Consider the following 24757-nt stretch of genomic DNA (forward strand, 5'->3'; position numbering starts at 1 on the left):
TCCATCAAAGACAACACTATTAAGAAAAAATTTGCTCTTTTTATTTCCGTAAAAATAGTTTTCATTGTTAGCTAAATATTCTTTAAAGAAATTATATGAATATTTATTTATTTATTGAACTTGAAACGAAAGAGGTTCTTTGTCTTCTTAGTGTAAAAATAATTGTCAGCAAAATAATCTTTCAAAATCAATAAAAATGTGTGTCAATTTTTAAAAAGCATTTCAGATTTTAACCTTTTAATCGACTGGATGACACAATTTGATTTTGGAACAGTTTATTTTAAAATATGTAAAAGTGTTTGCTTTATTTTCTTTTTTTTTTTACTTTTTTTTCACTCCAAACAAGGCACATGGCCACTTTGATGTAGGGGGCTACTGTCAGGGACATAAGATACAGGGGTACTATGTGGTGAGTTGGGCAGCAAGATGCCGGTTCACATCTTAGCGACGTCAGTTTTATCATCAATAACTGAATCATCCCAACGTTTTTAAATGTGTGTGAAAGATGATATTGTACGCACGAACATGAAATGCCAGCATATTACTATGTAGGTTATTATTGGTTTGGTTGGTTTGTTTTACGGCATATCAATCCTTTCGGGTTATTTAATGCCGAATCCAGTTATTTTTGAAATAGTATTCATGTTGCATTCAGATTAATTTTGGAGTTCTTTGTATATCTTCAATCGCTAGTTTGTAGTGTTTAGTTTGATTGTTTTATAGTGGATTTTATCGTTTCTGTTCCTTGTCTTACAGAACATGAATGAGTTTTGCAATGGGAGAGGGAAAGAGGTTATAGTATTAATCTTTGGTACATTTTAAGTTAGGAAACCAGTCAGGAAGTGTGGGAGATAAAAAGAGGAAGAAGGAAAATGTGGGTTGTTGTTTTTTGTTTTTGCAGAACATAACTAAGTTTTGCAAAAGGAAGTAGAAAACAAAAAACATCAATTTTAGGTGCATTTTGTCTCAGGAAGCCAATATCTTCAGACAGCCTGATCTGGTAATACCAGAGGTTATTATTATTAGTAGTAGTTCTCTCGTGAATAGTCGTTCATTGGCAATAACAGACGATGTTCCCTGAAATTTAGGTAACAACAAGCTTCCCCAAGTATCCTGCACTCTCCACTTTTTATGTATCCATTGCAAATTATTTTTCTTTATACAACAGCTGTTAACCATTAGTTTTTCGCTGCTAATGGACATTTTTTTTTTAAACCTTAGTTGCAAAATGCTTCCTAAGGATTCCAGTATTTTTCATAACATTTCAGTGGAGGTCTGAAAGTTGCTCTTTCTCCTCAGTCTTTTCACCCTCCCAAGTACTTCTTGGCAATTTTCTGTTACTGTTGCCACTGAATCATTTTTTAGGGGATTGAAGACATTTTGTGATTTTTTAAATGGATTGAAGACATATGTGATTTTTCTTATTTTCTCCGACATTTTCAGTTCACTCGGTTTCAACGTTTCATGTGTTTACGAAATGTTATTCGATTTCAGTTCATGTGTGATTGGTCAGCGTTATTTGGTAATAGGGGTTGGATTTTCCAACCAAAGATTTTTCTTAATATTTCTGCAGTTTTCATCAGTATCAGGTTTTGAATGATGGCAATTCTTCCTGTGATTCAAATTTTCCAGCCTTTTGTTTTTTACTGTTCTTAATATGAGTAATATTACAATGGTCTTATTCATCGTCCATCAGTTCTTTAGCAAGCTCCATCTGCTTGCTTAGTTTTGTCACCTTCTTGTACTGTTTGGACAGCGAAATCTATTTAGAAGTGAAAGAAGAAGAAAAGTTCTGTTACATGAAAAAGGCTTAGATAAGTTTTAAAGAACAGTTCGTTCTTGTCCAGAATTCAACCATATATATATATATATATATATATATATATATGATGCACGTACCATCACGGAACGTAGATGTTATATTCCAAAAATCATATCAATTGATCAGGTAATTTTATTTTTAACTAAAAAAAATCACATTTTATGAGTAAACAAAAAGGGGATGTCTCGCATCGCCATCTTGAAAAACAAGGTTAGATAACTCCACAATAATTAAAACTTGCGAGATCAACCTTGTAATGCTAGCGACTTCACATTATCGCTTAAAAGCGTTTAAAAATGAGTTTCTTTATATAAAAAAGAGATCATTGATCAATCTATGTAATTTTTGGAATAAATATTTTCGTTCCGTGACATCATAAATATTTTTCTGTATTTTTTTTTTTTTTTACGCTGAACTGTGGACTTGCACCGAAAATTGCCTTTCCTATGACACATCTTGTATCCCTAGGATGTTCCAAGCTAGATTTGGTGCAATCATATCGAGTAAGAGTTTCATGTTATAGGGAGATCACTCTAAATTAGTGAATAAGAATTATTCCCCTTGCAAATTTCCAGTCGTCGATTGCGATAAAAAAAAATAAAAATAAAAAATAAATAAATAAATAAAAAATGGAGTTTTTGCAATGTTAAACGTACAGTAAAACAATCGCATAGATATATATACAAATAAAATGCCACTATTTTTACTCAAATCTTGTCAATATTATGATAACTAAAGACATACGACTGATAATAATGTGCACAAGGCATCAAGGGAGTTAATCTAAATTCCTAATATGCGACAAGGGGAATAACCTCCACCATATCTACTTTTGTTATTTAAATAAATGCGAGGGCAGCCATTCCATATTTTTTCTAAGAAATAAATAGGAAGGGGGGGGGAGAAAAACTATCTTTTATTTACCGGGTCGCGTAAAAAAATTCAACTTCCTATAACTAACTTTTTAAAAACTTTTATGAAAACATCGAGAAAAGTAATAGGAATTAATACTGAAACCCATTGCATTTAAAATAGCTGGTTGACTACACACACACAGACACACACATACATAAAACTTAGTATGATAATTCACTCTATAAAAAACGTTGACTACAACGAAGTATTACATAATAGGTTAGAATTGTTTGTCGCTTGATGTAAAGCAGCAAAAACTATTGGGATGAAGCTGATAAATATGAAATAATTCGTTAAAAACGAAATTTTATTGGGAAATAAAAAGGTTGTCTAATTTTTCAATGTTCGCTTTATTTTTAGTTTATAAATGTTACATTTCTCTAGGTCCTTTTTTATACAACGAGACTCTAGTATAAAAATGTATATATATACAAATAAAAGACAACATTATTCTAGTGCATACGGAGGAGGGGGGCGTTCAATAAGTAATTTCCCTGATCCACTTCCAGTTGTCAGATCTAGCTGACATTTTGTAAGTGCAGTTATTTATTTATTGAGTCATGTGGGGAATGGAGCTGTTGAGTGTTACACAGTGATCCAGTTTGTGTATTTGAAAGGATGCACAGCACAGGAAATTTTTGATGAAATGAAAGAAATGGCACTGATGCCACATCGTATATGACTTTGTAAAACATGATTGGAAATCAATCGAAACAGCTTTCAAACATGCTCTCTCTTTCTCTCTCTCACACATCTGCCATTGATGAGGGATCTGTCAGTCATGCCGATATCGGTAAAGATATCCTCCTTCTGCAAGAAAATTCTCTGGTCCACAGTGCACATGTCGGCAGATTAGGAGCACGGGCGTGTGGCTATGAGATCCTTCCCCATCCACCCTACTTTCCCAACCTTGCACTCTCTGACTTTCACCTCTTCGAAATCATGAATTTTTTTTTTTTTTTTTTTTTTTTTTTTTTTTTTAAAAAGGAAAGCGTTTTTCAGATCATGCAGTCTTGATTTCCGAAGTTACATTGTGGGTGGAGAATCAATCTGGAATATTCTACAAAAACGGTCTCCAAAGTTGCATTAAGCGATTGAAGAAATATGTAACTTTGTATGGTTCTTCTGAAGAGAATAACTAATAACTATGTCAAGTTTCGTTGCTCTTCTACTATGAGAAGTGGATTAGAGGTATTAAACACACCTTGTATGTACGTATAAGTTATACATATTTATATACAGGGTGGAATGATAAAATTGTTGTCCTAGAATACACAACATGATTCCATTAGATGAAAACCGTTTTTGTTTAGTTTTTTTGTGTTGCAGACTATCTACTAGTTGCCCAATTGAGTACAAATCCCAAGAGTGAAAGGAGCCTTCTATCATATCTGAAAGTGATACAATGTTCAACAAGTGAGATCGGAGATGCGCCGTTGTACAACTCATGCTCTTTACTGATCCAAATTATGACAACAGGACCATTGCCAGTACCCTCAAAATTCATCATTGGATTGTTACGAATAACAGGAACGTACCAAGGGTGATAAGAACAGTTTCTGGCCACGGTTATGGTTTTGGTGTGGTTGCAAATGAGGGCCACATCATATCTTCAAAGTCAACACCAAAATGTACCTGGATGTGCTGAAAAGTGTGGTGATCCCCTTAGTGCAATTAGGTGGCCACTGGCAAACCTTGGGTGTGGCAGCAGGACTCCGTGCCAGCTTACAAGTCCAAAGAGACCCAGCCCACTCCCTCCTCCACTAACCTGAGCCCGTTGGACTACTTTGTTTGGTCATATGTTGAGAACATTACCCACAACACCAAATCCAGCCTGATCGCTGCCATCTGCCAAGTTCCTGGCTATGCTTTTAGAAAAGGCATGCTCCCATATCAAGGCAGTGATTGAGGCAGAAGGCGGCTACATTGAATAGATGTCAGCTTTACTACATAATCAAATTACCTGAATTGATATTTTTTTCTTTTTCAATAAAAGTTTTAAAATAAATGTAGTTTTGTTTTCTTTAGGGCTTTATCGTTCCAACACGTAATGAATGGCTCATTATGAATTTTGGAAAATATATTCTAAATAACACTGAGTAACAAGTGCACCTTATATGTTTGTAAATGTTAACATGGGGAGGGGGCATATGTTTATTTTTTGAGCCGAATTCATGAATTTTATATATAACTAGCAGGCTGGTTGTAAAATATGCTTAAATATGATATTTTGATTAATGCAGATTTCGTATTTATCATACTATATTATATTATATTGGAAGAATAGTAATGATTAAAAAACATGAACCAATAGCTATTACGTTATGCATGCATATTCGTAATGTCATCATTTAACCTTCACCTGGCAAATTCCATTTTAATTTTCACCGATCCCCCCCCCCCCAGCTAAAACCCAAATATAAAGTTTTGCATGGGTTCAAATATTCTATATATTAAATTAAAAGACCAAAAATTGACACAAGAGTTTGGTAGGCAAAATATTTTTAAATATATATATATATATATATATATATATGTATGCACATACATAAATATATATAGAAAGAGATTCGGGTTTACTATAATCTTTTTACACAAATATTACGCAAGTATAAATCATATAGAATATTTGTATTAATATAATTACATGTACTAGTTCACTAAAGATGATCATCCAATAAAGAAAACCGAAAAAACTAATAGGGAATTAATTATAATGACTGTTTAAAAGAATATGCAAATCAGCTAGATCTTTTGCAGATGAATGCAATTCCATGGCCCATATATAACAAAGTTGTATTTCCTTTTATAATATAAATCTCACTTTTCTGTTTAAATCTATGTATGTAGGTCTGCTTTCGACAGAAGCGATGATTTTCACGAGATTGTTATTGTTTTGAAGCTCGACAAATATCAAAAAAATTGGCTAAAAACATTAATTCCTTCACCCTCAACTGGGCACTTTTCTACAGGGAGCTGATATTTTCGAAAGTCATCCCATTTTTTCGATTGACTAGCTTTAATTAAAACATTTGTCATTTCTGGTTTGGAGATGGATGCAACAGCAAAAACGCCATGTTTTTTCTTTGGGGGGGGGGTCACAATCTATTCAAGCCTACCTGCCAAATTTTTTTTTTTTTTGCTCAAACACCTGGGCAACGCCGGGCACCCAGGCTAGTTTTAAATAAATAGAAAAAAATAAAGGGGAGGGTGATATGAATATCAATATACAAAAAAAAATTTATAGGAGTATAGATATAAAAAGGAACAAAGAACTGAGGTTTGCAACAAATGAACTTTCATAAGAAATCAACAAGAAAGATTTTTGCAAGAAATGTGGAATGATGAATTTATTAAATGATGATGAATGAAAATACTGTTACACAATTGTATTAAATAGCAGGAAAGATGTGACAACCAAGGCATAAAGTCAGTGGGTACAGGGGGGCTGGAAGGGGAAAGAAGTAAGATTTTGGGGTGGGGCATTGTAACCACTGAAATTAGTCCAGCATCTTTCCTTTTTAGTACATTCTCAGCAGTCAACCAAGGAATGTTATTTTGTTCTGTGATCAACTTAAAATCTCTAGGCTAGCCTTGACTCTTTCCATTTCATGTAAGAAGGAATAGAACTGTTGGAGGCTCAACTCTGCAATGGAAAATGTGAAAAGGTTTTGCATCAAATTCAACTCGTCACAAAATGAAAATAAAAAATTGAGAAGAAATATAAAAAAAGTGGAAATGAAGAGCAAAACATGAAATGAATGAAAAAAAAAAAAAATTATTCATTAAATGAAAAAAATTAATGAAAAATGAATGAAATAAAGACAAAAACTGAAAATAACTAAAAAAAAAAATTTTTTAAATCTGAGGAAATGAATGAAAAAAAATGAGATGACAAAAAATACAAAAAGAAAACTCGAGACAAAAATTCAAAAAAAAAAAAAAAGAAAAAAAAATGGAAGTCATTATGAACAAATAATTGCAAATTGGAGAAAAATAATGAAAAAGAATAATTTTATTTGAAAGAAAATGAAGAGGAAATAAAAAGAAACAAAACAAATGTAGGCGTTTTTGTACGCACAAAAAGGTCAGATTTTGTGTCACTTTTTTTTTTTTGTTATAAAACTACCAGTTGATTCCTCCATCAAAACATTTAGTTTAATATATTATATTCACCCACATTCTTTAGTTTCTTAGTTGCATTGTAAGGAAAAGAAAATTTTCTCAAATACAAGTTTTTGCACAGTTATCCATATTTGTAGATTTCAACTACACTTGATTCAACTGAATGTTCCTCATCAAAACCTACACATCTGCTATTTGAAAAAATTTTACACATTTTTGATCTATAAAATCAAAAACAAAATCTGCTTTCACCCTATACGTGCTTATGTTATTGTTGATTAATCAAATGGTTATTTCAAAGTTTATTAATGCTAATGGACTACTAGAATTATACTTACTATTATAGAAAAGGAACTCCATGTCTGTGCGAGTTTGTTTCCTATGGACTCAAAAACAGCTGGGCAGAGTTTTATGAAATTTCACACGAATGTTCCTTTATGTGCCTAGTAGTGTTCTTATTGAAGATATTTTGATAGAAAAAAATAAGTATCGATAATCAAAGTAATCCGATGAAATAAAGAACAAGTGATTTTGACTAAAATTAACATCTTGCACAGCCTAATATCACAAGTGCATTTGAGAAGTTTTATTACCACACAAGCTGAAAGGCTCAATATAAAAATCAACGGTAGGTTCTTTTATATGAAAAGGGAGCATTCAAATAAAGGTTTCTTAGCGCACAATTTCACAATGATACTTGACGTTTTGCATTTTAAACTTTAATGCACGCCATTATATATAAAAAATTTTTATAAAATCAACAGTAGGTTCTCTACAGTGCAATGTACATTACAATATATCATGAACAAAGTTATTGCAAGAGGTATGTGAAGTTTCCTCCAGGTGTACTGTGATGGGTTCCCAACCAGAGCAGGCAATCAATCAATTTGATAAAAAAAAAAAGAAAAAAATGGGTGATTTCAAATGACAATAAAAACATGGGAACATGAAACATTTGTTGATTATCATTCAATCCCAAGCAACGTTGGGTCACCCTGCTAGTAGCTATTAAAAGGGTAAAGAATTTGTGGTTAGATGTTCACTTCCTCTCCATGATAAAAATCAGTGTTACCAAAACATTTATTAAAATGAAAATAGGATAAACTTACACATTTAAGCATTTTGTAACTCATTAAAATATGTCGGAACTCTTTAGAAGTTCAAATAAAATCTTCAATTTTGGTCTTATTGATATTTGACCGACTTCTTTATAACTAAAAACACACACACACACTACTATTACTACAAAAACTATGTAGACCTTGCTTGTCACAATGCACAATAGATGTAATTAAGAAATTGATGCCCAATTCCTTATCTATACCTGTCAAGACAATGTTATCAAAATATAGATAATTTTATAAGATGAAAAATGTGCCCGACTTACCCATGTAAGCATTTTTCAGCTCCCCTGTTCCATTACTAAGTACCAGTTTAAGCTGTAAATAAGAGTGAAAAAGATGTGTTTAGATACAGTAAAAATGACTTAAATGCTTGAGTATGTATTTTCATTTTAACAGAGTTCCCCCTCATTTCTCGTTCAATATACGAGAGGCAAGAATTCATTTTGAAGAAAGCTTCCGCACTCACCTGCACAAATGTGTTTCCGACTTTGGTAATTTCACTGCTAGCAAGTGTCACTGAAAAATAAGACAACCATTAAAATTAAATAATAGATTGCACAGTCAAAATAAAGCATAATTCTTTCATCATAAATATTAAATTGTTAAAAGAGAAGCAGTCAACTTGATTACAGGCTTAGATCGGAGACTCTAGATAGTATATAGAGATTTCTGCGGAATAAGAGACTTCATTGTTTTGATCACATTGAAGGAATGACAGATTTTTTGTTTGATGTAGAATAGCTAAGCTAATAGGGTTAGTTAGCATGATGGAAAAAAAAAAAAAAAAAAAAAAAAAAAAAAAAAAAAAAAAAAAAAAAAACACAAGATAGGAACTGATAAAGATAGATTTAAGAAAAGTATGATAAACAAAAGACCTGGACAGAGATAGGTTAATTTGAAAGTCAATTTCTAAAAAGATGTCCGATACGTGCTAGTATGTAAAAAGATGTTAATTATTGAAACACATGATTGTAAGAATTTAGTTGTTAAATAACAAAAAAAAATGGCAACACACAGTTGATTATACCCTAAACAGTCACGTGAATTCTTGATATTCGTATGCAAATTAGACAATCTTGGGCTGCATAAAAGCAAACCGTTTGAAGAATTCGAGAGTTTGTTTTAAGGTGAACCGTGCATACATGCTGCGTTCAAACCTGACATTACTTGGAGCCAATAGAACACTTTGAGGCGATGCGAATTATGATGTCAGCAAAAAGGAGTGCCGTCAATTTATTTCCAATTAGACCAGATTGAATACTTTCATGCTCGTTCACAGCAAATTAAGTGTTTTGTTTCTGAAGCCATCAATAGAAGATTGCCCTAGAGGATTAATGGACTCCTCTTATTCAGTTTTTCAACAAAGCTTTTTCTTTCCTAGATGAATTGTCTTCCTTCACTACAGCTGAAGAACCCCATTGGAATGTGCACTCCAAACCTATTACTATTTAACATTAAATATTCTTTCAAGTTATTACTCCGGGTAACACCAGGTATCTTATGCAGCTACTTAGAAAACCAGTGATTCCTTAAATAACAATGTTGAGTCTTTTTGATATGTAGAATCCATGTTATCTTGGCAAAGTTAGATACAAGGTCGGTTTTGTATTTTTTTAATATTGAGGGTAAATCCAGCTCCACAAAATAAAAGCACTTCCGATTGGAAAAAAAAAAAGTTGGGTCAGAATAGGCAACTTGAAGTTCACAGGAAACAGCATCAGCTAAAAATAATTTGCATTAAACTTAATTATTTTTTGCATAAACTAGATAAAATGTTATTGTTTTACTGCATTTAATTCGTTTTTTGTATTACAAAAAAATATTACTTTATTTTTTCTTTTTAGAAAAATAGAATAATTTTTTATCTGACACTGTTTGCTACAGATGCCGTAAAAAAAAAAAAAAAAAAAAAATTTATATATATAATTCGACACTGCTGCCAAAACTTGCTACTCCTAATCTTGATGCTCTGCTGTCAAAAACTTAACTTCAAATCTTACACTACTGTTAAAACTCAACTCTAGAACACAACACACTACTGACAACACTTACTAACATCCAAAATCCAATCCTGTCTCTGAAAAAATCAGGCTTTTTATATCCAACTGGAAGCATCTCATCTGCATGTTACACGACAATATTACAAGCATATAAAGAGAAAAGGCAGCCATTTTTTTTTCATTCTTTCTATATACACAGAACTCTACAGACTACACATAAGGTTTGTACTAATTTTTAATCAAAGCAGACTTTGAGTTTCCTGTTTTTCTGATTCACCAAATGTTTAAAAAAGTTTCTTCTCCTTCAATCATGTTTTTTTTATTCTGTGCCCAGTCTGAAAATCAAAAATTAAGAAAAACAAAAATGATAATCACTCACCTCCAAATTTCCAGTCGACATCAACAAGTTGGTTTACCATGAGAGTTTGTCCAAGAGCCATGGAGGAAAGAGTTGCCATGTTTTTCTTCCACTATGAAAAAAAAAAAAAAAACACTTGTATAAAATTCATCTCAAACTTCACGGTTTTAAAGCAAAATCAGACAAGAAAAGCCACCTATGATACTTTAAAATATTTTCTTCTATTTAAAAAGGGAAATAGCTTTGTACTTTCAGGCTAAGATTAGAGTGTAGTGTCTGTTCTGATGCTACACTCAAATTACTTTGTACTTAGTCACTGTAGGGGAAACCCTTATATACCAAGGCAATTTTTATTTTTATCTACTTTTTGGGGGAGCTGGTTTCCCTTCTCCCCCCCCCCACATTAAAAACGACCTCATGTCACATTTTGCTCTCGTGTGGGGAAGCAAATAAATAACTTTGTACCCAAAAGTTATCTTCTTGCCAAAGAACATTTGTGATTGCTCTGTCCAGAGTTAGCGGTCTCTCTAATTAATCAAACAACAAATAGGAAATATTTAAATGGAGGATTGCTACCAAAAACAATAATTAAATCCTTCATTTCAGAATTCTCTCAGTATAAAATTTTTAAGTAAATCATTTATATTATTAATCTCCATAGAATCGTTTACATTTTATTTTTATTTGTGGCGCACCAGACTCAGACCACTTCACAACAGCAACAAATATTGCATTGAGATGTGTCAATTTGGTCAGCACATTTTTTGATAAAAACGATATTGCAAATTGATTCAAAAAACATTTACTTTTTAGCTCCTTATTTATTAATTTAGGAATTATAAAAAAAAAAATGTATTTGTGAGATTTAAATTTCAACATTTTAATAAGACATCCTATCAATTTTGCTCAAAACCTGTTTTTGTGATGCCATATTTTTCCATTAAATTATTTTTCTAATAATGCAAAATAATTTTACAAAAACTTAAGAGAAAAGCGAGAGGTGGCCGGAGGGGAGGGGCATAAGTGACATTAAAATAAAAATGCTTCTGGGTAATACCAGGTAGATATAGCTAATCTGAAATAGGAAAATGATTGAAGGAAAAATCTGTTTGTTTACCTGCTCAGAGAAGTAATCTGCTTTCTCTTCAGATAATCCTAAATGAAAAAAAAAAAAAAAAAATTTCATTAAAATAAATAAATAAAATGTGTAAGCCGAATCAAAAGTTAGTACGTTTAAACATAAGATCAGTCAAACAAAATATAACCTTTGATCAAACTTTTTTTTAGGTTGTAAGGGAGACAACTCTTCATATTTTATTAAAATGAATTATTTTCTTTGATTTTGATTGGGTGGAAAATAATTGAAAAATATTTCCATATTTAAAATTGTCCAGATGGACTACATTGTTTAAAAAAAAAAAAAAAAAAAAAAAAAAAAAACTGTAGCAATATATGGCATTATAATGCCAATGGTATGGTATAAAAATAACAAATGAAAACTCGCTAGTCAGAATCAGTGTTATATGTCAGGGATTTTTTTTATGTAAAAGCAACGCAAGTTAAAAATATATTATATACACACACACACACACCACTTGAAATGTTATTTAGGTTTGACTTAAAATCTTGCGCAATAATATTTATTAAAGTTTTTTAATGCCAAAACACAATATATCTTTTCATCATTTAACGTTGTTCCCTATTTACAGGGATTCAACACTTGTAAGACTTCTCCATGGCATCTTGAGAGTTCACCTTGTTTGAAATCATTGCTATCCAGTCTTATTACTGTATATTGCATATTCTTGCCATTGCCATTTTTGGAACCACTCTATTGGTTGTCCAGTGGGTGTAAGGTTAAAACTCTGTGGTGCTGAAATATTCAGGAAATTAAGACAATTTTCACTGGGTGATATAAGATTTATGATAGATTCTTCTTTATTCAAGTTGAAATAAGGGGAAAGAGAAACAACCTCAGTTTGTTATAATTACTCACATTTAATGAGCATGGTTTTTGTATAATTTGTTCTTTATTTTACTTTTCGATAGGCTGTTCATCCAAATGCAAACATTTTCCAAAGTAGACAACATCATGAAGAGCAGAAAGTTCACCATGAACCTTAAACAGAAAATGTGAGCACTCAATAATGACTTGAAAATTATTGGACATTTCAGCAACCCACAGTTCTCTGCTTCGTTGACTTTGCAGCTGCCTTCGACTCCATTGATAGAAATTCGCTCTGGCAAATCATGCAGGCTGACAGTATACCAGCAAAACTCAGTTGATGAGGGCCCAGGTATGGGCCTACGGTGAAGAGTCCGAGACATCGGAGATGAGGTCAGCAAGGCTGTGCCTTCTCACCCACTCTTTTCAACTGTGATTGATTATCAACGAAACCCTTCAAGGTCATGGTTGGGCAAACATGACAGTGACTGAGCTTGCTTACGCAGATATCGTCCTGCTTGGATGGACTGGCAAGGAGGTGCAAACTGTGTTCAACCAAGTGCAGACTGTCACTTGCAGAATAGGCATGCACATATATGCCTCCAAAACAAAGGTCATGTCCTCACTGACTGATCAGGGTACCTTGCAGTCGCTCACCCTGGACAGAATTTACCTAGATAATATAGATTCCTTTGTCTATCTTGGCTCTACTATCACACTAACTGGGCAAGCAACGGCTGAGATTGGCCGGCAAATAGGATTGGCACAGTTCGCATTCTTCCATCTCAATCGGTCTCTCTGGCTCCAACAGGAAATATGCTTGGACATGGAGACACATCTATCAGGCAATGGTGAGAACCATCCTTCTCTATTGCGGTGAGACGTGGCTTATGAAAGTGGCAGATTTGCATAACCTGGAAGTCTTTGACAACGCCCATTTTCACAGTGTTTTGCGATGCTACCATGGAGATCATGTTCCAGTTTCTACTCTCCACCAAGCCCCCTACCATTCATCTTTCTTCAATGATGTCTCCAGCGGTTTGGACATGCAGCTCATCAACCAGAGGGAGAGCTCATCCGCAGGGTTATCTCTCTCCCCAGCTGGCACAAATGTCCTGGTGAGAAGCTGAAGACCTAGGACACGACAATTAAGGATGACCTGGTAGTACTATTGGGCTCACAAGTAGCTGGTCTCTGATGCTGGAATCAAAAATGATCAGCCATTTCTTGTGACCTGGCTCAGGATCATTAAAACTGAATTGCGATAGTTAGGGATGCAGTTCGTGCTCAGGAGAATCTGGTTCAATCCAACAGGGATGATAAGTACAAGTACTCGATAATGCATCAAAAAAAAAATAAATAAATAAAATAAAAAAAGAGCGGCACAATGCAAAATGGAATTATGTTTAGCATTTGTCTACGTGAAAGAAAAAGGAACATCTGGATCAGACAGCAAACTAGAATAAATGTCATTACCACCATATGAACAGTTAAACATAGATAGGCAGGTCATTTTTCGAGATCTACAAACAACAGGTGGAAATACAGAGTGACAGATTGAACCTCGAAACAGAAAAGACTAAAAGGAAGGTAGAACCCTGGTTGAGACACAACCTTGATAGCCAACTGGGTCCCATGTTGCTACGCTTAGCCAGGAACAAAATAAAGTGTAAGGAAACCAGGGAAAGAGGTGTTTCTCCCCAGAATTGATATGATCAGAAAAAAAATAAAATAAAATAAAAACCTGATTTTTTTATTCAGCCTCTCATAAGTCAACAGTGTGGGGTGAGGAGGAGGAGGAGGAGAAGAAGAAACAAAGACAGTTTTAATTATTCATGTTTACATTCAATGTTTCTTTTAGTAAGGGAACTATTCTTAACCCTGATACAAACCAATGAAGATGAATTAAGGAGGCAATAAAAATTTTGTATTACGAAATTAATGAATAGTGAATTTGAGCGATCCTTTTCCACATGTGTTACGACATATCAACCCTTTTCGAGCTATTTAATTCCAAATAATTTAAGTGACTTTGAAGCAGATCAACACTTCAGTTTATTTAGCACCAAATCAAAATACTTATTGCAGGCAATTCATTCAAGAAAAGTTTATTTTACCTGAAGAAAAACTGAGGCTTCATGCCTTTTCCAAATTAGTTCATAAGTGAACGGAATAGATTCCAGTGGAGTTGATCTTGGTTCAGCCAATTCCATAATTTGCATAAGTATCCACTAATCTCACTTTTACATAAAGTTAGGTATATGTTTATATATTTCTATGTGTAGGATTCACTCAAACTAATTAACTGATTATTATGAACTAGTGAGGGAGGGGGGGGGGTCTTTGCCCGGGCCTAAAATGCTTAAATATATTTTAATTTGTCCAGATTTCATATATTATTATAGTCGTGATTATAACAAAAAAGGTATTTAGGTGCCATCAGCTACAATTGAAACCGAAACTAGCATTCAAAGCTGGTAACATTACCACTGTACTGACGTGACATGCATATAAGCCAATTAAAAATTAAAAATAAACGAAGATGAATCTACTAAATGTATAACGATTGTTTTCAATTCTGATCCATTTTTGACCCCTTAAAAACTATTTTAATGGGCTAAAGACCCATAAAAGAATGTCCCAGAAAAAATTCAATCATTTGAGGCCCCTAGTCCCGCTCTGTGACTTTTAGTTTCGGAGGAGATATAGTTTGAAAATATGGAGACAGATATATAGCCGTTTATATATTAGATTTTCAAACTGGAGGGATAGGTAATATAGTCTATATTTAGTTTAACTTAGTTTCATGCAACAAGATAAAAGAGAATATAGATGCCTTTTTTCTTTATTTTATTTTAATTCAGATGCAGCTGATTTTTGTAAGGTTTTAATTATAGGTATTAGACATCAAAAAATAAATATTCCCAATTTTCAGTTTTGTTGGGAGTATTTCAAACGTTTTGAGAGGATATAACCTTTCATTTTAAAATTTAGATATTTCAGATTTTCATTAAATTACACATAGTTGGAGAAATTATGGTTTTATGCATTTCCAAATAGTCCAATGACAGGAGAAATTTACATCCACAAACAGTCTGAATGTTTGTCCAAGCTTACGATGAACACGGATATAATAGTCATCATGACATCATTCTCGCAGGATGTTCCCCAAAGTTGAAACACAAAGAATGCTGCCTTTCTTCTATTGAGACAAAAAATGATGACGGTACATCTTTTGCAGAAGATTGCAGAGACGGTGATTTGGCATTAAAAATTAAATTCCTGTTGATGATGATTTATGACAGAATCAAGTCTCCATACATCTGCTGCTCAAGTGAGAACAGAATTAATCTCTAGAGTTGTTCTTTATAGGTAAGCTTGGCGAATCCCATCATCATCCTGGTTATTAACTGTTGAACAAAGAATAACTTTTTGAAGATATGGATGGCATACTCAAGAACAAGTCATAGTAGCATTATGTATGAAAAGGATAGAAAGTGCTTGCTGTCAGTTTGAGAAAGGATTAGGTTGGAAACCTACATTGCTTTATCCACCATTGCAATAGTCATGGGAGTAGTTTAGTTTAATTGTTTAGTTTTACGACATATCAACCCTTTTACGGTTATGTAATGTCAAATCTAGTAATTTTCGAAAAATGTTTTTTTCAAGCCTTCAAATATTTATTCATGGAGTTTGGTTTGGTGGTTTTGTTTTTAGATTTTATGCAGCAGCCAATCATTTTGGTGCAAGTTTTCACGCTTCAAGTTCTTCACATCTCCAAATATTTATTCATGGTATTTGGTTTGCTTAATTTTTTTAGGGAAAATTGTTTTTAGCTGTGCAGAAAATGGAGTTTTACAAAGAGAAAGAACAAAAACAAAAACATCAATGTTTGGTGCATTTTAGGTCAGGATTGGTTGGTTGGTTGTTTTTGTTTTACGGCATATCAACCCTTTTGGGTTATTTACTGCCGAATCCAGTGATTTTGAAGAATAATTTTTTAATAGAGTATATTTGTTTTTTAAGTCGGTTTCTATTTAACCCATAATTGGGACTCTAACAGGTACTACCAATCTGGGTCAGAGTGGACCTGGGAGCAATGGTAATTAAAGGGTGGCTCTACACTCCCCAAAGCCCGCAAGCTGGGGCCTCACCATCGGATATAATTTCAGGTCATATCCAGGACCTTTAGGTCAGGATAGGTAGGTAAGTTTTTGTTTAACGGCACATCAACCCTATAGGTCATTTCATGCCATAAAAGGTGAAGAGAATATTCTTCATTCGAGACTTTGGCCAGTGGTTTGCTTTATTTTCAAATAAGTTCCAAAAGTTTAATTTTTCTCAGGAAATCTAATATTTTGTAAGGTGTTTCTTTTTCAAATATTGTTTTAAGGTTTTGTTCCTTGAAATATTTCGTACGAATATTTTCATATCTTTTACATTTCATTAATATGTGTTTAATGGTTAGTGGTTGTTGGCAGATTCTGCATTGAGGGATACCTTCTGCTTTCAGAAGGTATTCATGTGTTAGTCTTGAGTGACCAATTCGGATTCTGGTGAATATAGTGTCTACTTTTCGTATTGGTATTATGGTTCTCTCTTGCCCAACATTTGGGTGTATTTCTTTAAGTTTGTTGTTTAGTTGTTCGTCCCATAGTTTTTGCCATTTCGTTTTTATGTAGTAGTTTATTTTATTTTTCCTATCCGTGTATGGGATTTTTCTGTTTGAAGGCATCAGCTTTGTTGCTTCTTTAGCTAGTTTGTCAGCTTCTGTATTTCCTCTTATACCGACATGATTCGGTATCCATGCTAGTACTATTGTTTTATTATTCTTTATTTGGTGTTGGTATGTTTCTATGATTTCCAGGATGTACGGGTGGTTTACTTTCCCTCCTTTCAATGCAATTAAGCTGGACATGGAGTCACTGAAGATAAGGAATTTGTTTTCACTAGACTCCTGGACCAATTCAAGAGCCATCTTAATAGCCTGTAACTCTGCAGTGTATATAGAGGCACCATCTGGTAATCGGATTTGCTTGTGTGCATTATGCATTTTTGCTGCTGCTCCTACTTTTCCAGTTATTTTTTAGCCATCTGTATAGATGGTTTTGTATGTGGAGTATTCATCCCTGAGTTCTAGGAATTTGTTTTGATAGGTTTGATTGCTAGTCTGTTTTTTGGCCATTTTGATAGTCATGTCAATGTATGGTTCTGTGATTGTCCATGATGGAGTATTATGAATTGTGTAAGTTTGTATGTTTTTTGGTTCTTCGTATCCTTCTATAATAGCCTTTTTAAGGCGATATCTCAAAGGTTGAGCAGCTGTAGTTCTGCTGGTATAGAAATTTTCATACATTGACGTATATACTACTTTTTCGTGAGCAGGATTTTCTGGTAAACTTTTAAGTTTCAATGTATATTGGAGTGAGAGTTTTTCCCATCTCAGGTGAAGGGGGAGTTCATTAGCTTCTGTGCGTAGGCTTAGAATAGGTGATGTTTGGAAGGCTCCTAGGCAGAGTCTGAGTGCTTGATTTTGTATTGGTTTCAATTTTTCTAGGTATGATTTCCTTGTTGAACTGTATATAATACAACCATAGTCCAGCTTTGGTCTTATGATTGCTCTATACAATAGGAGCATGGTTTTACTGTCTGCTCCCCAGTTTGTGTGGGATATTATTTTTAATATGTTTAATGCTTTCTGGCATTTTTTTTTTAGTGCATCTATATGTGGCTTGAAATTGAGTTTATTGTCCAGGATCATTCCCAGGTATTTGGTTTGCTGTGCCACTGGTATTGTGTTGTTATTTATTTTCAGTTGTGGGTCATGGTGATATCCTCTCTTTTTGCAAAAGTGTATGCATACTGTTTTAGTTTTGGAGAGGATAAACCCATTTTCATTTGTCCATTTTTCAATTTTATCAAGGCACTCCTGCAATTTCCTTTCTATTGTTTGCATGTTAGGGGATGAGTAGCTGATTGTAAAATCGTCTACAAAGAGGGCTTTGTCAATGTCTGTAGTCACTGCTTTGCTGATGTTGTTGATTTTTAGGAGGAAGAGTGTAACTGATATTATGCTTCCCTGGGGCACTCCCATCTCCTGTCCGTATACCTCAGACATCTCTCCCCCGAGGCGTACCCTAAATGAGCGACCCCTGAGAAAGTTTTGTATGAATATTGGCATCCTTCCTCTGATTCCAAGGTTATGTATGTCCCTCATAATGCCGTATTTCCATGTAGTGTCGTATGCTTTTTATAAATCAAAGAATACTGACACCACATGGTGGTTTCTAATAAGACCGTCTTTAATGTACGATTCCATTTTGACCAATTGGTCCATTGTGTTCCTTTCTTTTCTGAAACCACATTGATATTTGTCAAATATTTTATTTTTTTCTAATATCCATACGAGTCGATCGTTTATCATTCTCTCCATGGTTTTACAGATACAGCTGGTTAGAGAGATAGGGCGGTAGTTTGTTGGATTTGTGGGATCTTTATCAGATTTGGGATTTGTATGATCGTGGACTCTCGCCAAGCGTTAGGAAAGTAGCCTAAGAGCCAGATATTATTTAGTATATTCAGGAAAGTGTTTAATGAGGTTTCTGGTAGTTGTTTCAGAAATTGGTAGTGTATCTCGTCCGGTCCAGTAGCAGTATCTTTGCTTCTATCCAGAGCGTTTTTAAGTTCAGATATTGTGAACGGTAAATTGTATTTTTCTGTATTGTTTGAGCTGAAGTTCAGCTTTCTTTCTTCTGCTTCTTTTTTGTAGTTTTGGAATGTTAAGCTGTGGTGTTTGGGAGAGGAGTTTTTATTTAGTTGCTCAGCAAGTAGATTTGCCATATCCTTTTTTTCAGTGCATTTTCCACCATCCGGGTTTTTTAGGTGTATAATGGGGTGTTGGGTTTGCTTCCCATTTATCTTCCTCACCATGTCCCATACTTTCTTGCTAGGTGTTTTATTATTTAATTTAGATACATAATCTTGCCATGTTTCTCGTTTAGCTTTTTTGGTTATTTGTCGTGCTTTTGCACGAGCTTGGCGGTAGAGCTCTAAGTTTATTGAGGTTGGGTTTAATCTGAATTTTTTTAGGGCTTTTTTCCTTTTCTTAATTGCTTCTTTACACTCTTTTGTGAACCATGGTTTGTGCTTGCTGTTTTTCTTTGAAGTTTTAGGGATTGTTTCTTCGCTATTTTTATTAATCTTTGTGTAAATGTTGCTATTGGGTCAGGTTCCTGGAGTATTTCGTTATTTATGTGCGTTTGGCAGAGATTTCTGAATGTGGACCAGTCAGCTCTCTTTAGTTGCCATTTTGGTACTATGTCTTCTATTGTGGGTTTATTTGTTTTAATGAAAATTGGGTAGTGGTCACTACCACACTGTTCTTCATGGATATCCCAATTGAAGTCCATGTAGATAGTCGGAGAGCCGAGTGTCAGGTCTATAGCCGAGGTTGTTCCTGTAAATGGATGTAGATAGGTGTGTTTGCCGTTGTTCAGTATACACATGTTTGTGGTTTCTAGTATGGATTCTATTATATTTCCATTATGATTTGGTTGTCTGTCTCCCCAAAGGTTGCTGTGCGCATTGAAATCCCCTAGGATTAATGATGGTGCAGGAAGCTGTTCGATTATTTGATTTATTTGAATTTTTTTTAATTTGTATTTTGGTGGAATGTAGATTGAGCAAATTGTGATAGTTTGGTGTAAGGTAGCTCTTACTGCTATGGCTTGTAGTTCTGTGTTTAAAATGAGTTTTTCATGGGGTATTGTTTTCTTTAACAAAATGGTTGTACCACCTGTCCTGTTGGTCTATGGTCTATATGTGATAGGTTGATTTTGTTATATACTTCGTAGTCTCTAAGGGAGAGGTTTGAGTTTTCCTTCATTAGAGTTTCCTGTAGACATACGATATTTGGGTTGTGATCTTTAATTAATCGTTTTAATTCTTCATAGTTGGATTTCAATCCTCTACAGTTCCATTGTATGGCTGTTATATTTTGAGTTCTTTTATTTTGTTCCATTTTATTTGTCTAGGGGCGTTTTGTTTTCTACTTCCATTTCCTCCAATGTTTCTTTGTTTCCTTCTCTTGAGGTAGATTGGGATCTGGATCCTGGTCCTTCCCTAGTTCCTGCTTCATTGGGCGATGATGGTGTTGCTTCGCTTGGCTCTTCATTTCTGCTGTTAGGAGTTCGGGAACTGGAGTTTGCTCGGAACTGTGTATCCATTTTGTTTTGGGTTTTTTTTTCCTTTTGTTTGGACAGTGATTGGTGTTGTGTTTTTTTGGGGGGGCTTGCTTCGTTTCTCCCTTCTTCGACTTCCATTTCCAGGGAGTCCATAGATTTATCTGTCATTTGAGAGTTTTGTAAAGGGTCTTTTCCTTTTGTATTTGATCTAGATCTGGATATTGAATTTGATCTAGATCTTGGTTTTGATTTTGGTATAACTTCTGGTGTTCTGGGCTCTTCCAACTTCTTAGTTTTATTATTTTTCTCACCGACATTTTTATTGGTGTTTTCATCCTCAACTTTTCTTAGTAGTTGAAATCTATTTTGAGTGTTCGTTTGTTGTGTGTTTTGTTTTTTATTTGTGGTTATTTCTTTACTTTTTGGTTGGGGTTTTGTTTGTGAGTTTATAGTTGTGTTTTGGTTTATTGTTGAAGTATTGTTTATTGTATTACATTGAATGGTCATTATTTTTTTAAATTCTTCAAGTAAACTTTTTGTTTCGTTTAAGAGCTTCGTGATAATGTCAACATTGCTATTGGAGTTTGATGCTATTGAATGTTGGTTTGAGTTATTGAAGTACTGTATATTTTTTTTTTGTTATATCTGCGTAGTTGGAGCTTTCTATGATTTTCCTAGCTTCGTTAAATGAAATGTTATTTGTGTATTTTGTTTTGAGTATTGCTCTTTCTTTTTTCCAGATTGGGCAGGTTTTTGAGTTTGCGTAGTTGTTTTCCTGGCAGTTTGCACATTTAGGTTTTTTTTTGCAATCCTCGTGGAAGTCTTTTTCACCACATCTTATGCATGTTGGTGACCGTGAACATCGGTCGCGATGGTGTCCATATTTTTGGCAGTTATGGCATCTTAGGGGGTTTGGGATGTATGGCTCAGTGTTGACTGTTAGGTAACCAATTTTGATTTTTTGTGGGATTATTGGTGTGTTGAATGTCAGAATGTATGTGTTGGTGAGTATAGTTTCGGAATTTTTCCTTATTTGGATTCTTTGTACATCTGTGACGTTTTGGGATCTAAGGTTGTCTTTTATTTCATCTATGGTACATAATGCAAGTTCAGAGGTCTTGATGACACCTTTACTTGAACTTAGTGTCTTGTGAGGATAAACTTTAATGGTTTTGTTGTCAAAAGTTTTCCATTTTAGCAGTTCCTCAGCTTGCTTTTTATTCTTTATTTGTGTTAATATTGTGCCATTATTTAGTTTTTTAACCGATATAGGTTTAATACTTTGTGAGAGTATTTTTTCGATTTTAAATGGAGAAGTTTTGGTTATGGGTTGTTCACTGGTTGATTCCAATACTAGAAATGTTGGGAAATTCTCATTACTTAATATTGGTTCATTTTCAGAGTCTGAGTTTGAAGAATCTGATACTAGATCTCGTATTCTTTTTTTTTGAGGCTTGTTTGTATTCATAGATGGATTTCTTTTTTTTTCATTTTTCCTGCTCCCCACCCGCCTCAGAGTCCTATTTGGGAAGTGTTGGGGGGGATACCCTTTCGCCCCCAACCCAACAGGGATACAGGAAAAGTATACACTCCCTGCTGGTGGATGTAAGCATCTGTGGTTCTTCAATTTTTCTGAAGGCCTCGTTTTCAGGAAAAAATTCAGATTTACAGCCATGTTTTCTCCATTATCCAGCACGTTGTTTGACCCTACAGCCACCGCTTGCTAAATCAGTTTGTATAATGTGGGGAGTGTGGGCGTATTTTCTTGTTGCGTTTGTCTGATTTAGGGCTTGACGTGACCAACCGATTGATCGGAGCGGGCCTCTCCGACCGCCCGTCTAGCCAAGGTAAGGACCAAAGTGCCGTGTTGGGAAGGAGAGGAACTCATATCTATCCTCTACAACCCTCAACCACCAGGATTCCGTTCCAAGGTGTCACGGGTCGCCACCCACGGTAAAAAGGTGGCCCCATTGAGGGACTTTTACTCTCTGCAGGGGGGCAGAAGGTGTATTCTGATGCCCCACCGACAGGGCGAAGGACCGGGAGTAAGGTAGGAAAAAATAAAATAAAAAGGGGAGGGAGATAGGCTGTTGTTTTTGTTTTTGCAGAACATAATTAAGTTTTACAAAAAGGATCAGAAAACAAAAAAACGTCAATGTAGGTGCATTTCGTCTCAGGAAGCCACAGGGCAGCCTGATCTGGTAGTACCAGTTTAGGTCAGGAAGCCAATATCTTCAGAAAACCTGATCCGATAGCATCAGTTCAAGAGAGTAGTTAGCAGAAAACCAATACAAAGATGAGTTGCATTTAACAGAGTTCCACGATAACTCCCAGCTTGATATTCTTCAATAACTGTTTATAATCAGTTGAATTTCTATATGTTTATGGGTCAGCTAACTATTTTTAGGCAACTACACATCTATAATATAAATCTCACTTTTTAAATGCATGTATGCTTGTAGGTCTGCCTAAAACTTTCGACAGAGGCGACAGATTTTCATGAGATCGGTATCATTTTGAAGCTCAACCCTTCGGACAACAAATATCGAATAATTGGCCAAAAACGTTAATTCCTTCACCCTCAACAGGGCATTTTTCTACAAGGAGGAGTCGCTTTTTTCGCTGATATTTTCGAAAGTCATCCTCTCTTTTCGATTGACTAGCCTTAATTTAAACCTTCACCACTTCCGGTTTGGTGATGGACGCAAAGGCAAAAAATGTCATTTTCTTTTTTTTTTCATATTCTTTTCCTCCTTCGCAGTATGGGTTCGAGCCTGTCTGCTTACTACCACTTTTTTTTCTCAACACACAACTCCAAACACGCGGGCAATGCCAGGCACCCAGGCTAGTATGTCATAAAGGGACTTACATTGTTCTTTATATAAACCATATACAAGTAATTTAAAAGAAACTTCTAAAGAGAAAAACTTACCAAGACTTTTGAGTTCTTCATGGAATGTTGCAGCTGTAGAACCTTTCTTCAAGGCATCTGAAACAAAGAAAGCAAATTTAAATTCAACATTAACTTAGTTAATAGTGTTGTTGCAAAAATATTCAAGACTGTAGATGAAACATGTATTGAGATGCTCATGGACTTAAAAAAAAAAGTCAAAGCATAAAAAAAAGAGGTTGTTTTAAAAGACTTTGATAGCAGGAGCTATGAATAGAGCTAATTACATAGGTCCTGAAAGTGGCTGAGAGAATAACAATAATACAAGAATAGCAAATAAGTCAGATACGCATAGATGAAATGCACTTTGGCTTTATAGTTAGGTAAGGTACATTTATTCTGAGCTAAATGCAAGGAAGTATCCTGGCAAGAAGAACAACCTAGAATTTACTTTTGTAGATTTAGAGAAAGCTTTTGATAGAAAGCCAATCGATGTTGTCTGGCTTTGCATAAATTAGGAGCAGCTGAATAATTGGTAAAGGTTGTTCAAACAATGCACAGAAATCCTCAACACCATGTTGGCATTAACGACACATTGTTTTAGTAACAGCTGAAACGTTAAGTAGGAGGTCATCAGGAATCTGCACAGAGTCTATTGCGTTTCATTTGTATCTTAGAAGCATACTTCAAGGAGTTTTGTATGAGTTGTCCAGAAGAACTGCTGTATGGTGAGGATTCTGTGCTTGCCTGTGAAACAATAGAAGAATTATGTGCTAAGTTCATTTCAAAAGCTGGATCACTTTACACTCTTCTGTATCGTATTCTCATATAATTTCTCTCCATGCAATGCATATCCTCAACTCTCACTAGCTAGGTTTCACTTCCATACATTATCACTGTGTACACATGCCTTGGTCGATAGCAGTGATGCTCTGCTGGTTAATAACTTACTGTATCCTAACACTCGCAATCACACTAGTACCTGCTCGACCCTGTGTTCTTCAAACGTACAGACAAATGAACATGTTATTTATATATAGATAAGAAATAGTTTAACTTACTGTTTGGAATGGTCAGCAAACTTTTGAAGACGTTCTTTAGCCCGGGAAGACTGACACTGTTGTCTTTGGCGAACGTTTCAAGGTGATTAACTAATTGCGAAGACTGGAGACAGAATGCAATGAAAAGAATCACAAATCATTTATGTAGACATGTAGAAAGCTAAGGAATAAAAGTTTGGTCATTTCATTAAAAGCATTATTTCATACTAGCGGGGGTACCCGGCGTTGCCCGAGTGTTTGTTTCCGGGACGGGGGGGGGGGTTAAAAAATGTTATGGTAGGTAAGTAGGAAGGATCAAACCCGGAGTCATGAGTAAAAGTAGGAAAATAAAGTG

General features: G+C 34.6%; 1 protein-coding gene across 1 annotated transcript in view; it reads right to left on the reverse strand.

The window, feature by feature from the left end:
• Nucleotides 1-6059: 6059 nt before the first annotated feature.
• Nucleotides 6060-24757, reverse strand: part of LOC145243375 (COMM domain-containing protein 7-like) — a 30248-nt gene continuing 11550 nt past the window's right edge. Inside the window, exons 3-9 of the mRNA XM_080106198.1 lie at nucleotides 24424-24526; nucleotides 23405-23461; nucleotides 11462-11499; nucleotides 10366-10456; nucleotides 8453-8502; nucleotides 8250-8301; nucleotides 6060-6383 (exon numbers count right to left, since the gene is read on the reverse strand). Coding sequence (XP_079962324.1) covers nucleotides 6307-6383; nucleotides 8250-8301; nucleotides 8453-8502; nucleotides 10366-10456; nucleotides 11462-11499; nucleotides 23405-23461; nucleotides 24424-24526 — 468 coding nt within the window. The 3' untranslated portion in view covers nucleotides 6060-6306. The remainder of the gene's footprint in view (nucleotides 6384-8249; nucleotides 8302-8452; nucleotides 8503-10365; nucleotides 10457-11461; nucleotides 11500-23404; nucleotides 23462-24423; nucleotides 24527-24757) is intronic.

Source organism: Euprymna scolopes, chromosome 22 (assembly GCF_053919585.1).
Source record: "Euprymna scolopes isolate OS-2025 chromosome 22, ASM5391958v1, whole genome shotgun sequence".
Classification (NCBI taxonomy): Eukaryota; Metazoa; Mollusca; class Cephalopoda; order Sepiida; family Sepiolidae; genus Euprymna; species Euprymna scolopes.